Genomic DNA, 17,262 nt, shown 5'->3' with positions numbered 1-17,262 from the left:
CATAGCACTGTGCTGAACTGGTGGCCAATGGTGTCACATTTACTGAGTCAGGAGATATTGCGAATCTGCTGGCTGACAAATTTCCAACTTTCTCTCCCAGTCATCTCCAGCCACCTCCCAAGAAATAACCTCAAACATAATCCCTCCAAGTATAAATAGAGAGCATGTCCTGGCTGAGCTCTCTAAGCCCAAGAACACAGCCTCAGTGGGCCCCAGTAATATCCCAGGATGCCTCTTGAATAGTCTAAAATATGATTTATCAGGGCCACTGGATTTGCTGTTTAACTATAGTCTTAAAACAGGCTTGGTGCCACAAGAATAGAGAGCTGCAACAGTCATCCCTCTTCATAAGGGTGGACTGTCAAGAGATCCTGGAAACTACAGACCCATTAGTCTGACTAGTCTTATATGCAAAGCCATGGAAAGAATTACCATAGAAATGATCAACAAAGACATAGGAGACCGTATACATGGGATCCATTCCAGTCTGGTTTTGTCAGTGTAAGGTCATGCCTACTGAACCTGGTGGACTTTTTTGAGAAGGTCACTAAGGTAGTGGATGAGGGTAAAACAGTACATATTGCCTACCTTGACCCGGTTAAGGCATTTGATACAATATCCAGCTCTGGTATTGTTAACAAACTTATGGAATTAGGCATAAACTCCTTACATGGCACACTTGATAGCCAGCTGGCTCACAGATAGAAACCAGGAAGATAGGATTGGTGAGACCACCTCCACAAAGAGGCCAGTCACAAGTGGACTTACTCAAAGCTGTGTGCTAGGCCTGCTCCTCTTTGGCATCTACTTCTCAGAAGTCAAGGCTAATGTCAAAAGCCTTGGGCTGACCAAGTTTGCAGCTGATTGCAAACTGGGAACAGTCATAGAAACCCCCAAGACAATAACATCTTACAAGTGGGTGTAATACAGACAAATGACTTCTGCCAAAGCAATGACTTAAAACTCAATGCAAATAAATGCATTATAATACCCTATGGGAAGTTGGTCACCCCAAGAAACTACATCATCAATAAAACACCCCTAAGAGTTGACCCCACTAGTCACGGATCTGGGAATACATGTAGACAGTAACCTGGCCTTTGACCAACATGTATCCATGGTAGTAAGGAAATACTTCTATGTTGCTCAAGTTATAAGTGCATGGCATTTAGATCCAAGAAAGTTATTGTATCACTATACCTGGCCCTCATCAGACCGTCATTGAGTATAATGCCCCGTTCAGTCATAGCCGGCCTTAGGCATAGGCCAACTAGGCAGCCGCCTAGGGCGCCGCTCTACTAGGGTCACGTTTCCAGTATTTATTTGGTGTAGGTAGACCAGGATGGGGGTAGCGGGTGATGTGGTGGGGACACCATGGAGTCCTTTTGCCTAGGGCACCACTTGACCTAAGGCCGCTCCTGCGTTCAGTATGTACCTGTCCAGACACATGCAGCAATTGGAATGTTTGCAAAGGTTCCTTACAAAAAAGAATACAGAACATAAATATAATGTCCTACGTGGATCACCTCAAAGCCCTGTCTCTCTACTTGGTCTCTTACAGGCTACTGAGAAATGATATATGTTTGGCATACAAGGCATCCCTGGACCCTACTCTGATGAGCCTTTTGCACATCTGCAAAACAAACAACATCAGAGCTATTAGATGTAAAGACCTAAATTTTGCTTGCAACATAAATAGGACATGTTGGACAGACAGATATGCATCTTAGAGAATTCCCTTTCTCTGGGATACACTTCCCATCCATGTGAAACAAAGTCCCTCCATAACGCTATTTAAGTAGAACTTGGACTATTAGATGGGAAATTAAAATTCACCCCTGTGGCACCCATGCCTCTGATGAACAGATGTAGTCAGTAAATTATGCTGTAACCAGCAGTCGCACCTATATAAACGGCTATGAGCCTAAGAACCTATGATGGGTGCAGTCTTCACGTGGTTGTAGGGGGCTTGCAACCCTATAAAAATACTTTTATTACAGGCTTTAGTGGCTTGATACATGATAAAAGTGGAAACTGATACTGTGAAAGATGCGTGAGCGCGTACCCCCCCCCCCCAAAGAAAAAAAAGTTCTCTAGGGGTGAAATTCCTCTAGTACCAATTGCCTGCAACAAAAGATACCAAAGAAGAGAAAGTCGATCTCTATTTTTCATAGGAAATAATTGCCAATGTGATTTAAAAAGAGTGCGCATGCAATAATTTCCAGCGGTTAACGTTGCTGCCTCACAGCAAGAGGTTCTCTGGTTCGATTCTTGGCTGGGGTGCCTTCCGTGCGGAATCTGATGGTATGTAATGACTGCATGCCTCATCTAATATGTACATTTTTTGATAATGCAGCGTACACTTATCTAACAGCCATCATAAATGTGGCATTTTGCCTGTCCTATGATTTTTTTTAAATCCCGTCTTACTCTAGTAATGTTTAAAAAACATTTGTCACGGAAAACGTCACTGACATCACACTGCCTGAGGGCTTAGAAGTTATTTCGTGGTCTTACCAAATCTTGAAAGATGAATTACAGAAATCATCGAGATGCTTTGACAAAGGAAGTTATTTTGTAGTGTGTTCTTTACTGAACTGCACTTAATGACCTGACTTAATTTCAAGAAAGTGCATGTGTACACATGCAATACAATGTAAACTTCACAGTTTAGCAACATACTCTCTTTTAATACAACTATCTTTCTAACGTCTGATAACACTTGAACAAATGTAAATATTCACACTGAAAGGTGAATTTTCATTTTGAAATGGTGATGTGTACCCACCTCGTCATACCTAGTGCCCACTATTTTTCTTCACTTTAAGACTGGCCTGAAATTTCACTTCAAGACTTCCTAATAGGATAGATTAGACCATTCATTTTTCACCTATATCTCCTCCAGTTAATGCTCATAAGTGTACTGTTTTTATTTGCTCATTTTGACCTGCAGTTCCTTGACTCTACATATCTCACTCTGTGCTCAAACTGATCTTATTTACATGATGAAACAGAACTGTGTCTGACTAAACTCTTGTTGTAAACAGAGAACGGGAGGAGCAGATAGTAGGACCAACCATCGTCAGTAATGTAAAAGGGGGTGTGGCTTGACTTCGATCAGTTTACTCAAGCCTACAAGAGTGCTTCCAATTAAGGAAAAAAGCAAATCTGTGAAAAGAACTATTGCACAATTTTCATGCTAAATAAAGTTATATAGCTAAAACTCGACAAAAGATCATCGCTAAGATAACGAGTAAATACCAAGGGCTGGAAGGCAACACAGCAAAAGGGCTACTGAAACAATGGAAGTGCTTCTGTACGGATCTATTGGCATTAGTGCCATTTTCCTGACTTTCGTAATTGTCATTACACTGCATTTACTCACAGTTTACATGCGCACATGGAAAAAGATGAGGCCAGTTCCTGGCATCGGTCCTTGTTATCCTTTTGTCGGCAATGCTTTACAGTTTAAGGCCAGTGGACAAGGTAAGTTCATTTTTTCCATCACTGGCTGTTGTTTTAAGAGACTCACTGACAGCAGCGACATAAGAAAACCAAAGAACTTCAAGAGTAACCTGAAACTCATTCTACTGTCAAGGAGCTACAGACAGCTGAATGATGTTTGAATCGTATTATGACAGACACCAGAGAGAGACTTCAAGTTGTTTTGTTAATGCTCATATGAAAAGGAAAACTCAGATTGTAATTAATCTTTTCTTTTTAGTTTACTTATTTGGGTTTTGTAAGTGAAACGAGCTCCATTAAAAGACATAGCAGGAAAAAAAAAAAAAAACACATTGCACTGCGTTTACTTTTATAATCGTATGTAAACAGTGTTAATACCTCTCAGCCTCTTGGAGCAAAAAATCTGGACAAAGCCTAAAATGATGGGGGGACAAATAGGGACAGATTTTAAATATTACTCTTACAAACTTAGAAAGTTGATAGAATAATAGGTTTTGCATTAGCATGAATTTTCTGAAAAGGATGTGGAGTCTTACACGCAAATGTCTGTCATTATGACTTCAATCCCCAGCTATTTGCCAGAAAAGTACAGATTTTAGGAGGAGCACACCAAAATTAGGAGGCAAAAATCTGGACATTCTGTGAAATATGTACAGTTGAGGGGTATGATACTGTTCTGTCTATTTAGAGTTACCCAAAGTGGCAGTACTGGACGTTCTGTTAACAAGTTACCTAGACTTCACGCTAATTTACATTCATTACATCTTAATGTGTTAGGTGTCAAGTTATAGAAGGAAAATAACACTTTTTTGTACTGGCAGAATAAATTCAACTAAAACTGTAAGAAAAAAATGCATGAGCACAGAACTTATATTACCACTGCAGTACAAAGTAGTTTCTCATAAATTCTAATAATTCTCATTATGTAACTAATTAAACCCATCTCTTATTTTAGATTATTTGGAAATGTGCGAGAGTGAATGATACAACACTTTTTCCTTAGAAAGGCACTTTATATACTAACCAAAGTCAACTTTAAAAAACTTTTCTAGGTCTGTAGGCTGACATGCACTGTTAATCAGCTGCAGCAGTTTTACAGGAACTGGAAAGAAGATTAATTAGTAGCATAAGTAGACAGTACATTTTATAAAAAAATATTTGTTAGTACTGTGTTGTTCATGTGGACTGTATGGATTTGTCAGGCTTTCCGACCAACAAGCCATGTACTGCAACTTTGGTCTTTGTCCTGATTTATTTATATGTAATGGTCTCCAAATACAAAAATAAACCCAAAAAGAAAAGGAGAGGAAATAGGAAGCTGGTATGCCAAATTTAAATTGAAATTAGTATCCCTATATTCTGAAGATAAACTGTGCAGAAACAAAATGTAAATTGCAAACAAACATATACTGAAATAAAGTAGTCGGATAAGGTCTTACTTGTACCTTTGTTATAACTCAACAAACAATTCATTAGGTTTCATGTAAATTTTATTCCATAGCACAACCTTCCTAAACCACAAAGGTCTCATAAATGTGACCAAAGAAACAAGCAACCTCACAAACACACAATACAGGCATACTTTGTTTCAAATTAAAAGCCCATAAAGCAAACCTTTATACAGTTGAATATCTTAGTCATAGCTGACTACATAGTGAGACACACCAGTCGTCAGGTTGTGCAAGGAGAGGGTCACTGAGAGCTGCCTGTCGGGAGAGAGGATTCGATACATCATTCATGCTTTCAAATCAGTGGACTACAAAACACATATGATGTGGTCCTACTGCAAATGGGTGTAAATGACTTGAGACATGTCTCCCTGGACCATATGAAAAAAGAGATACAGTGGAGCTCTCAAATATGTGGCACACCAATGTAGGATCATATGAAGTTACCAAGCTATTGGCCTTGAGGCCCTTATAAGTCCAACCAAGAGTTTAGCCCATGTTTAGACAGGTCAGCACCCGATGCCCCCTGTCCAGCAGAGACACAGGTGGAATCCCGGAGGTGTATTTTCTGTTTCTCATTCAGTTATCCAGGTTGCACTTAAAAACGGGGTAAAGAGGTACTCAGCTTGACGTGGAGGAGTGTGTTCCACAGATGGGGGAGTCTCTGGGACACACATCTGTCCCACCAAGAAGGGCTATTGATGTCACAGACGAGGTTGAGGCTGCTTGAGTGTGGGTTACTCGAGTGGAGCTTGGCTTGCAGATATGCAGCAGTCCGATCAAGGCAGGGTCTGAAATCACCTTGTATGCCAGATAGATGTCACATCTAAGGAGTCTGTATGAAACTGAGTAGAGGGATAGGGCTTTTAGCCTATCTGTGTATGGTAGATGTTTGAGGCCATGGATTCTCCTGGTGAGGAACCTCTGTGGTCTCTCCAGCTGCTGTGTGTGCTTTGCGAGATACATGCCGAAAGGGGGTATTGTACTCTATAATGAGCCTTGTAAGGGAAGAATACAGGGATGTTATGATTTCCTTGTCCCTGGATGCGATATCCTTACTTATGAGGTGGGTCATGTAGAGAGCTTTCCGTACAACGGAAGCAACATGGTGGTCAAAAGTCAGGTTGCTATCAACCTGGGTGCCCAAATCCCTCACGACTGATTGCATGCTTAAGGCATTGTTATTAATGTGATAATTTGTGTAGAAGGCACTCTCCCCAAAGGGGATGATGATGCATTTTTTGGTATTCAACTTGAATGCCATTTTTCTGGCACCAGTCATTTGTTTGGATGAGACCCTCCTGGAGGATGTGCACATCACTAGGGGAATTGATGACAGTGCCCAGCTTGCAGTCATCTGCAGACTTGGTTAGCCATAGCCCACTGGTTTTGGCCTGCAACTGAGAAACGTATACCCCAAGTAACAGAGGCCTCAAGACTGAACCGTGGGGTATGCCGCTTATTACGGGTCTACTGCTGGAGGTGGCTTCCCCTATTTTGACTAGGTGGGTTCTGTCAGTGAGCCAGTTTACTACCCATCTGGTAACATATGGATTGATGCCTAGTTGAGAGAGTTTATCTATTATGCCCGAGTGGGGAATAGTGTTGAAGGCTTTGGCCAGGTCAAGATAGGTGGTGTGCAGCGTCTTCTCCTCATCCGTGGTGGCTGTCTCATAGAAGTTGACCAAATTTAACAGACATCACCTCCCCTTCTTGAAGCCAAACTGTATGGGATAAGTGTTTGGAGGTTGCCAATGTCCTTGTTTACAAGGTACATGATAATCCATTCTATGGCCTTGCAGATCAGGCTAGTTAGGCTGATGGATCTGTAATTTCCCAGATTAGTGGACGCTCCATCTTTGTGCAAAGGGATGACGGTGGCTGTCCTCCACTCAGCTGTGATGAAGCCGATACTCAGACTCTGGTTGAATAGGGCGCCTAATGGTGCTGCAAGTTCCTGCCTGAGTCCATGTAGGCTGTAGCCTGGGATGTTTTCACGTTCCATGGAGGGTGTATTTTTTGCCTTTGAGAGAGCAGTGATGACCTGTTCCCTGGATATAAGGGGAAGGGAGCAGGTAATGGGGATGTCCTGATTTACTGATGGGGACAGAGGGGTGAAGTTTTTGCTGAATCTGTCAGCCAGCAAGTGTGCTATATGTATGACATTTGTTATATGGTGTTCATTGACTACCAGTTCTGAACAGATCTGGGTGCTTCTTTGAGGTTGCAGATATATGTGAAGAAGGCCTTATGATTGTCTCTAGTAGATGTGGCCACTTGCCAGGCTGTGCTAGGAAAGGGTCATGGTCATTTGCCTACCAGGTGCCAGGATTTGTCAAATCACAGATACACTGAGCTGCTCTGCATACACCACAAGTACACATATGGCACAGTCGTAGTGCACGTATGAAAATGACTTGAGACATACATCTCAGGGCTATATAAGTGAGACATGATGGAGGTCTCAAAATGGGTGTCCCAAGTAGGTATGAATCTAGCCTTGAGCAGCATTCTGTCATCAACAAGAATGATGTCACAATATATAGCTACTGCTGCCTTATCGAGTGCCCAGGCCACTCCCCATCTGGTGCCCCTCAACACTAAGTTGAGGGGCAAAGAAAAAATTCCATTCTCCAGTCTGGCTCTCCTCCGTTGTTTACTAAGGAGGAGCACCATGTCATCTGTGTTCACCCTCATGTCTAAATGAGAAGCAAAAAAAAAATTCTTAAAAATGGAGCAAGCAGTTAACTATATTCTTGACTGTAGAACAGATACAGGTATTCGCTTTTGTACTGGCATTCAGAAATGTCAGTATGGACTGGTAAGGAAATGCTGACTGATTGATTGGAACTGCTAATTGTGCTCGTAACACCTTGCGTCCAGACTGGCTGCCCCCTTCATCCTTCCTTAACTATGTTTCAGCTGCATTACAAAAAAGGTAATTGACATCACCAATTGGCTTAGCTTCTGGTGTCAGTCTAAGGGTGCTTGGGAGGAGATGACAGAAAGTCCTCTTGCTTTGCCTGGGATAGCCTGCATCTATAACCCAAAGCTATTTTTATATTGGGTAAATCCTTGGGGGTAAGTCAATAAGGTCTACACAGAGTGATTCTAAGTGTAGGTATAGTGGTAAGGCTCAAACATAAAATCAGGAGGCTGAGCGATCCAGGAAAAAAGGCTGAGGGTATGCACGAGCCTCCCAGCACTGTTCCAACACGGAGGTGATGGTATAAAGCAAATCACTTCATTTGCTGGTGAAAACCATGCAAATGAGGTGAATTTGCAATCCAGGAATCGGACAGGCATCCGTGTAGGAACCGTGTGCACAAGAAAAATGTATGCGGCTACTAACCGTGTACCAGAATGTAAAAATAAAAAAAGGGGCTGTGACAACTCAAATAAAAGTATGTTTTAGGTGCAGTAGGCATGCTAATGGCCAAAACTATGGTCACTGGCATTTAAAACCGATGCAATCAATGAAAAATCAAACTTTTTTTTAACACATGACACATTTAAGCGGTGCGCAGTGACGGACAAACATTATAGATCGTAAAATTAAAATTAAAATAGCACAATATGAGATATAAAGCTATATTGAAGTTCCCCGTTAAACTGGTTATTAGGCAGAGTCATACAATGGCAGGTTATAGTGGTTGCTAAGGACATAGGCTGTGGTGTAGTGCAGTAACTAGGGTATACACATATAGGTGTTTGTAAATTAGCTAAGTTTCCTGAATAGCAAAATGGGCCACTGTGTCCACAGGTACCTAACAGTGTAAGGGCTACAACATGGTAGTGTAGGCAGAAGAGGCAGCTGACATGAAAAGGGGGTGTGTCATGGTTTCTGTGAGCACATTGGAGGTCAGCAGCTCCTGTTTGCACTCAGCTATGCAAAGCTAAGCGGGGAGGGGGGGCATGTCTGAGGCTGCTAAGCTCTGGTTAGCCCCACGGTTTAGCTGGTTAATGATCATGTCTAGGGGAGGGTGCTTTCTTGTAAGCAATGTTTACACTAGCTCTGTGGGTTTGTGATGAGTGCCATGGGGCTGAGCAGGGGCAGAAAAAAAGGGAAATAGCCTGGGGAAGCCAGTAAAGTCTAATTGACTGAGCCTAGTTCCACTGATACTAGCCCACTGAAACCCCTCAATGAAAAGCCCTGCAGCTGAAATGGATCATAATCAGCCAATCACACAGGCTGCATCTGCAGCACTGCAGTATAAAGTATGCATAGACCCTTCAGTCTGATTTTTCCCACGTACTCTGCACCATTGGAGTACACACTTGGGAATTTTAATTGATAAAATGATAGAGACTACTGCTACTTTGCTGCATATCTATGTGCTACAGGCTGGGGTCACTGACAATAGGCTCAAACTGAGGAGGAAAAGTGTTCAGGCCCAGAGTAACCTTTCGGGGCTGCATGAGCTGGAGGTAGTAGAGTGCTACAAGGTGGACAGGGACATACAGGAGCTCCCTAAGCTCTGCCGCCCTCACCTCAGACCCAGAGCCAACAGAGGGGAACCCATTACAGTCAAAAGAAAAGTATGTGTAGCCTTAAGAATACTTTCCTAAGACCTACTGGGGACATCATGGGGGTCTCACAGGCATCCGCGTCCAGGGCACTTCACCAGTTCCTGGATGTCATGCGAACACATGCCAGTAAGCACATTTATTTCTCCAACACCCCTGAAGAGAAGACCACCAATGTGCATCCCTTCCACCATGTAGCACACTACCTAGGAGTCCTGGGTGCCATAGACTGCACCCATGTGCACATCAAAGCACCACCTGGTGAGGAGGGTTGAGTCTATGTCAACTGTAGGGAGTATCACTCCAACTGCCAGGTTGTGTGCATTGCCCATGACATTATCATCAGTGCATGTGCTGGCAGCCCTGGCAGTTATCACGACTCCCACATGCCATACAGTTGGCATTGTGTGTGTGTGTCTGGAGGGGTGCTGGTCAGCTGGGCCATGGAGAGGAGCTGTGCGTGTCTGTTGGTGACCTGCATGTGACAGTGATGTGCGTGTGTGTGTGTGCGTGTGCATGCGTGTGCATGCACACAGTTAAGCCATGCCCTACATGTGGGTATGTTGGACAGCCATTGACTGTACATGGCAGAATGGACAGCTCAATGTCTCTGGCCATGAACATGAGAACTGGTGCTGCCCGGAGTGTCACTGACACCACCATGCCCAAGCCCAGTTGCGGTACTACTGCCTGATGGTGACAGATGTCTTCTGGGTCTGTGTCCCTCATGGGACTGACCAGGACCACGTGCCCATGGCTGCCACATCGTGGCATGGACAGCACCTTCCCATTGGTAGTGCTGGTGGTACTGCCACTACAGGAGTGTGACTGTGCATGGCCACGTGGACTGTCAGCTGATGTTGTTGCTGACCTACATCCACATGTCTGACTCCCTACTCCCACCACATGCTCAAGCACAGACATTGCACGGTTAAGGACTGATAATCTCTCATCCCACCCTCTATCCACTACATCAGCGTAATGACATAAGGCGTCAACAGTGCAGTGGAGGGTGTCATGCATGCCAGGCAGTGTTGCATCCATGACCCTGACCATCCATCTGGTGTACACAACATGCCTGTGCCCCCATGATGGACTGGAACATGCTTTGGGTGACAAGTGCTGTGACACCTCTGACAGGGGCTCGATGGCCAGCAGTCTTCCTTCAGGCACCCCCTGTCCATCTACCTGCATGGAACCTTGCCACTGTCGCTGTTGTCTGCAGTCACAGATGCCATAGTTGCTACACTCCTCTGTTCAATGCCACCACCCTCTGCCCAATACCTGTGGCTGCTGGGGACTGGGTATGTGTGGGCATACGGACCGTGTGCGGGGACATGGGGTGGAAATGGGATGTCAACAAATGGAACAGATTCAGCACCCAACGACCCCACCTATGCCTCACAATGGCCACCATCATCATCGGAGTCCGATGAGCAACTGACATCATGTTGTAAAGGGGATGCACTCCAACCCCCATGGTCACCTATGAGGGGGAGACAACATGACTACATTAATTCCTGCACTGTAATGTTTGCTGATTCTCTCTCTCTCACACACACACACACACACACACACACACACACACACACACACACACACACACACACACACTGGTGGGGTGCCACAAAGGCATCATACAGACCACACCCATACCTCTCAAACTCTTAGATCAAGAAATTTGGACAAAGCCATAAATAACATTGGGGAAAAGGTGCAAAATAGGTACAGTGTTTAAATATTACTCTTAGAAACATAGAAAGTTGATAGAGTAATAGTTTTTTCATTAGAATTAATTTTCTGAAGGGTACGAAGTCTAAACCTCAACTGTCTGCCATTATTTTCTAACTTCAGTCTCTAATTTGCCAGAAAAACACAATTTTATGAAAAATGAACCAGAACTATGAGGTAGACATCTGTACATTTTGCAAACATCTGTACACTTGAGAGGTATGACCACACCTTTTGACTGATGCCATGCACAACACACAGTCAGACCACAACGGACACGTTTTGGACAGGCCCACAACAACATGCAATGTAGCTAATTTGAGTTACTCTTGCTAGTACTATACACTGTGAGATATGTGCAAAGTTGGAGTATATGATGGAACTTCCCCTAACACATAGTGCACCTGTGCACACAATAGTGATGCACTCCTGTATAGCAAAGTGGCTACACCTATACAAAACCTATGTGCTTATATGTTACAGCTCCTGCAAATATGCTGTTATGATTAGCAGTGTGATGCACTGCAGTGAACACCACCAGAAGTGAACATGCACGTATTGCATTATGGCTAAGTGTAACGGTTGTGTGCATGGCAGAATGGCATCCTTTAACATACCTAGAGTATAGGTGAGCCATAACATGACAGTTCCACACTCACCGGCTACAGGTTGATGTTCCCCAGCCACACCAGAGGTACCTATGGATTTGTGGGAGAGAGGTATTGTCAGCATGCACGCATGTGGCATTGGTACAGGATAATATGTGCATTTATCAATATGTACAGTACAAGCTGTGATATTACCCCAATTGCTGAGAGTCACAATATGTGTGCTCGTGTGTGTATTAGAAAACCCCACCCACAACTGCAGATTGACCTGACATGTGCGTACAGGTATGCAGAGGCTGCCACTATTAATGCTACTGTATTAACATGATGGCCACTGAAGGCTTACCTGGATGCTCCTCAGCTGTGGAATCTGTGCCACCCACCTCCACGACATATGAACTCACGGTCTCCTGTGAGCTGGTGGCTGAACCCAGGTTTACCAGGAACTCCTTGGTGGTTGTGAGTGGTGGTTGTTTAACAGGCCCTCCCCGTGCCAGCATGGTCCCTGGCTGCAACCCTTTGCCATGCATGGTGGATGAGATCTGCAGTGTGATGATGAACCTGCTTGTAGCTCTTGTCCAGGTGCCCCACATTATTCACAATTGCTACCAGGCCTGCCCACAAGGCAGGTCATTCATGCTGGTTGTGGCGGCTCCTTGCCAACAGCACCTGGTGGAGTCTCTGGGCATCAAGGATTGCTATGGTCTCAGCCTGTGGAGAAGGGTGGGTTCCATGTTCTGTGCATCCCACCTGAAAGACATGAACAGGGAAACAAATCACAGGACTGCATACATTGCTCACCATTATATACAGTCCCTGCATATCCAGTTTTGGCAGCACTATCCACCGCTAACCCCCACATCACACCGCCACCATATATCAGCACAGTATGTCTGTGGGTATCGCCAACATAGTGGCAATACAGGATGCATTTCCCCCCGATCCTGCTGTTTCATGCTACTTGTTGCATGTGCTGTGAGGGTTTGCAGTGCATGTAGCTGTTGCGCCTATGTGTGTACATAGCTTGTGTACATGGTTTGGTGAGGTAAAAGCCTCCTACTGTATTACTAATCACCTGGTCTGAAGGACTGCATGGCTGGACAATGTCCTACAGTTTCCCCAGCAAGTGTGGTTGATATGGGTGTCCTGGCACTGTGTAGCAGCTGCCTCACATACACGGGCAGACCGCCATCTACAAACACCACCAAGGTAGACATTGTGTGAGGGATGCAATGACCGTAGTAACCTGCAGTCCATGCTCACTGCCTGTCAAGGCCACATATCTGTCCCCTAGCGGGTTATCAGCACGAGCAGTACACCTCACACACCACCCACACCTACACAAGACACAGAAATATCCACAGTGGCCCCCAACATACACATACACCACCAAAGGGGATCCCCAAGGCAAGGCCAGACACAGCACATGGCAGACTCTTGGGAACACAGTAATAATACATAAATGTCTGGTACTGTATTCATTCCCTTACATTGCACATGCAATATGTATGGACAGCTGCTGCATTGTACATGCAATATGTATGGACAGCTGCTGAGTCAGATCCAGTATCTCCTTGATACCAGCACCTATAACCTGCTATCCTGCTGCAGAGGGTCACCGGGTATGTTAGCCATAATTGCCAGGCAATAAGATACAAGTGTGGTGTACACAGTGACCTAGTCAAAGTAGGTCAGGAATGGCTGGGGACACCTGGAGAATCTGTGCACTAAGCCTTATTCACTGACACTACATGATGTGATATACCAGCTATATTCATCAGTACTTACTGTCAGTATTGTACAACAGACTGTCCAGTTGCAGTCATATGTGAGATGGCCATTGCTGGGGTGACGCAGGGCCCATGGCTGTGATCTGTGTCACTGCAGACAGAGACATAAGGAATGGCCACAGGTGCTGGTCAGTAGAGTAACACATCTCAGTCCAGTAATCTTGTTGAGACCTACTATTTAAATTTATATTTCCCATGACTGCATCCCCCCATCTGTATTCCATTACATACTTAATTCTATGATATACCTGGTATAGTGCTGTCCTCCTTTGTGAGAAGAAATGCAGTTGTAGTCTCCTAGAGAATTGTAGTCCATCTTCCTGAAGAAAGTGTCAGATCTGTTTACCATAGACAGCAGCTTGCCTTTTGTAGGTACTGCTTATGAACAGGTGATTGCCTTTGCACCACTCTGTGACCCCCACTTGCTAATTGCATGCAGAACAACTGGGTTGCCTTTCCATTAGCCAATGGTATGGTAACAGAGTGCTATAATTAAGGCTTTCGTGTAAGCCTGGCCCCTTTTCCTGGCCTGTGTGGAGGACATTATGGAGGAGTGGGAGCTACAGCATCACAGAGGGTAGGTTGAAATACTGACCACTGTTTGGATTGATGTGTTATGTCCACAATTTTGCATGCTATGTCTGGTCATTGTTAACAACCTTTCGGATTCTGTAGCAGTGTACTGTTTAACAATGTGCATTAGGGTCAGTGAGGGGACAGGCAGTGAGTGTCATGCACTTTTTATGTGAATGTGCATGCTGCTGCTTTTGATGTTGGTCATGCCTCTCAACTGTACAGATTTTCACAGCATGTCCAGAGTTTGGCCTTATTCCTCATAAAATATGTGGTTTCTCGCAAGTCACTGGGGTGATCTATGGATTGAAGTCACTAAATAATGACATATATTTGGGTGATATCAGTCAGACAATGTATGTCAAACAAATCCTGTTACTCTAGCAATCTTCTAAATTTATAGAAGCAATATTTAAAATCTGTCCTTCTGTGTGGTCCTTTGTCCCTTCATTTTGTCAGGCTTTGTCCAGATTTCTTGCACTAAGAGGTTGAGTGGTATGAAGCTGGTCTGTCGGCTGTGCATGTTTGTAGGGGGAGAGTGGGACACATCCATTTCACCTGAGCATCCCCCCAACCCTTTATGATGGCCTGTTGTAGGTGTTTGGGAGGTAGTTTAGGTCCACAGAGGGTAGTTGAACATACTGTAGCATGTTTAGCAGGCCACAGCTTCTGCAGTCTGGCCAGGGGTCAGACTAGGGATTGTGCAGACAGTGGTAGATAGCGATATGTTACTGTCAGTGAAGGAGCGGTGCCAGCTGTGATGTCACAGCATGGACTGGTTGAGGGTGCCCCTAACAGTCTGGTCATACCTCTCAACTTTGCAGATTTTCAAGGAAAGTCCATATTTTTGCCTCATATGGTTGGCCAGTCTGTAAATAATGACATGCATTTTAGTGATAGACTTCAAAAATTTCAGCAAATGCTTGGTAAAACCAGTCCTATTGCTCTAGCAAGTTAGGAAGTGCACATGATCAAAACTGACAATCTGTCCCTATATTTGGGCCTTTGTGCCCCCCCCCCATTTTGTCAAGCTTTGTCCAGATATTTTGCATTAAGAGGTTGAGAGGTATGAGTCCGGGTGAGGCATGTGCCTCTGGTACATATGTTACATAGTAATGCCATCCAGAGGCCACTAGGCAACATTTAGGGCACATGTTTATATTTGTGAAATGTGTCCCACCCTGCAGGGCTTTGATGTGCTACTGTGGGTGGCAGTGAATGCAGTGGCAGCAACCAGTTCTGCTGGACATTGCAAGACTCAGTTCTTCCTGTATTGTATTGATATGCATGCAGTTGCTGCTGTATAGCCTGGACTGTAGGCCAGGACTCTGGGTGTCCAGGCGTGACACATGCTAGGAATGTAGCAGATAGAGCTACAGTGTCATTCTTATGGCAGGTGTGTTTGTAGGACATATGTGCATATATACATTGTGTTCTACAGGATTGGCATGGACGTGTGTTTGAATGGGTATGGCGTGTGACACTGAGCTGTCCGTCATTTTGTCACCCCCAGTCTGCACTGCCTTGCCAGTATGTCAGCACACAGGATAGCTTTTATGGCAACCCTGATATAAGTGAGGGCACAAGCGTGGTCATTCAGCAAGAGTCTGTGCACTTGTCAGTTCTCCCTGATATTGTATTCCTCCCTTGCATCCAGCAGCATTTATTTGTCTGTGTACTGGTTCAAAGTCTGTGTCAGAGGCCCAGGTTCATTGTGATTTCTCTCTTTGTATACAGGAGTAGTGTGTCAATGGCAATCAGGATATGTTTGTAAAAACACAATTGATTTTCTAGAGGTGAAGTGGCTGAGTGACCTAATGCTCTATTCTGTAGTTAATAAAGTTCTGAGTTCAATACTTGGCAGGGTCTGACATTTGTAAAGATGTAACAAATGTTATCATATGTTTGTCAAAACTCCATTTAATCTCCAGAGCTCAGATGGCCTAGTGGTGCATTGCTCTGACTGTAGTGTAGAGAGCTCCTGGTTCAATACTTGGCGGGGTCTGAAATTTTTTCAAGATGTAAAATCAGTAAAATGAATGATATGTTTGTCAAAACACCATTTAATTTCTAGAGCTCAGATGGCCTACTGGTGTGTTTCTCTGAGTATAGTGCAGAGGTTCCTGTGTTCAAGACTTGGCAGGGCTGGTTATTTTGTTGCTAGGCAGAGCAGTGTCTGAATGAGATAGGGTGATTAAAGCAGTTTTATGTGGATTTGCACAATGCGCCACAGTGCCACGAGGTGCTTAATCCTACGATATTTCCAAATAAAGAAAAGAAAAAAGGGGTTATGGGAAACTGGTGAAATGGGGGAAAGTAGGGGGGGACAATATAAAAGGCAGGTAGGGATATGCAGGATGGGTGTAGGAAAGGACCATAGCTATCCATTTCTTCTACAGCAACAGCTGTGCTTGTGGACAATTTGGAGCCTCACATCCCACAGAGAGGGGGTGTGGTGACATAACTCTGCTGATTAATTGCTGGGATGATTGATTGCCAATGTACATTGGGGCAAAATGGAGAGCTATGTATTGGACATAATTTCTTTTGCAGGACAGGTGCCAGACCTTCTCCTTACAAAAAAAAAAAAAAGTGGACTGTTAGGGAAGGGTTGTAGGTATATTTGGGGGGTTATGTTGGGTAGGAGAGGTTGCAGTCAAGACATACAAGACAGCGGACAGGGGCGGTTTATGACACATGATGAGGGTAAACACCTTGGACGGGGAGGGTGGTTGGGAATCTGAGAACCAAGTGCCCCCCAGATGGAAACAGTGGGACTGAAGTCCCCACCCATGGCCAGATGGTGGCTGTGCTGGGGGCTGGATGCCAAGGCGACCTTGCCCCTCGAGGTGTGCCAGTCTGCCCTCCCTCTGGCGCAGCTGGCCATCCAAATCTCGCTTGAGAACCTGCACACAACGCTGGAAACTGTTGTAAGGTGACAAGATTCTCCCTGTGCCTCCCTGTGCCCATGCCCAGAGGGCGGACGAGCCCCATCCCCTGAGGCAGTTCCACCCAAGGGTGGTGCAGGACCAGCAGATGAGGGAGCTCCAGGTTGGGTCCCAGACATGCTGGGACCTAGTGCCATGGTCAGATGGGGCGGGACAGGGCTATCTGCTGGGA

At 44.7% G+C, this 17,262-nt stretch overlaps 1 protein-coding gene across 1 annotated transcript in view; it reads left to right on the top strand.

Moving 5' to 3' along the window:
* The first annotated feature begins 3,110 nt into the window (after positions 1-3,110).
* LOC122794258 (cytochrome P450 4V2) overlaps positions 3,111-17,262 on the top strand; it is a 1,013,082-nt gene continuing 998,930 nt past the window's right edge. The window contains exon 1 of the mRNA XM_044062508.1: positions 3,111-3,486. Coding sequence (XP_043918443.1) covers positions 3,303-3,486 — 184 coding nt within the window. The 5' untranslated portion in view covers positions 3,111-3,302. The remainder of the gene's footprint in view (positions 3,487-17,262) is intronic.

The sequence above is a fragment of the Protopterus annectens genome, chromosome 2.part1 (assembly GCF_019279795.1).
Source record: "Protopterus annectens isolate FY-2018-M chromosome 2.part1, PAN1.0, whole genome shotgun sequence".
NCBI lineage: Eukaryota > Metazoa > Chordata > Ceratodontiformes > Protopteridae > Protopterus > Protopterus annectens.
This window is presented reverse-complemented; position numbering and strand designations above follow the sequence as displayed.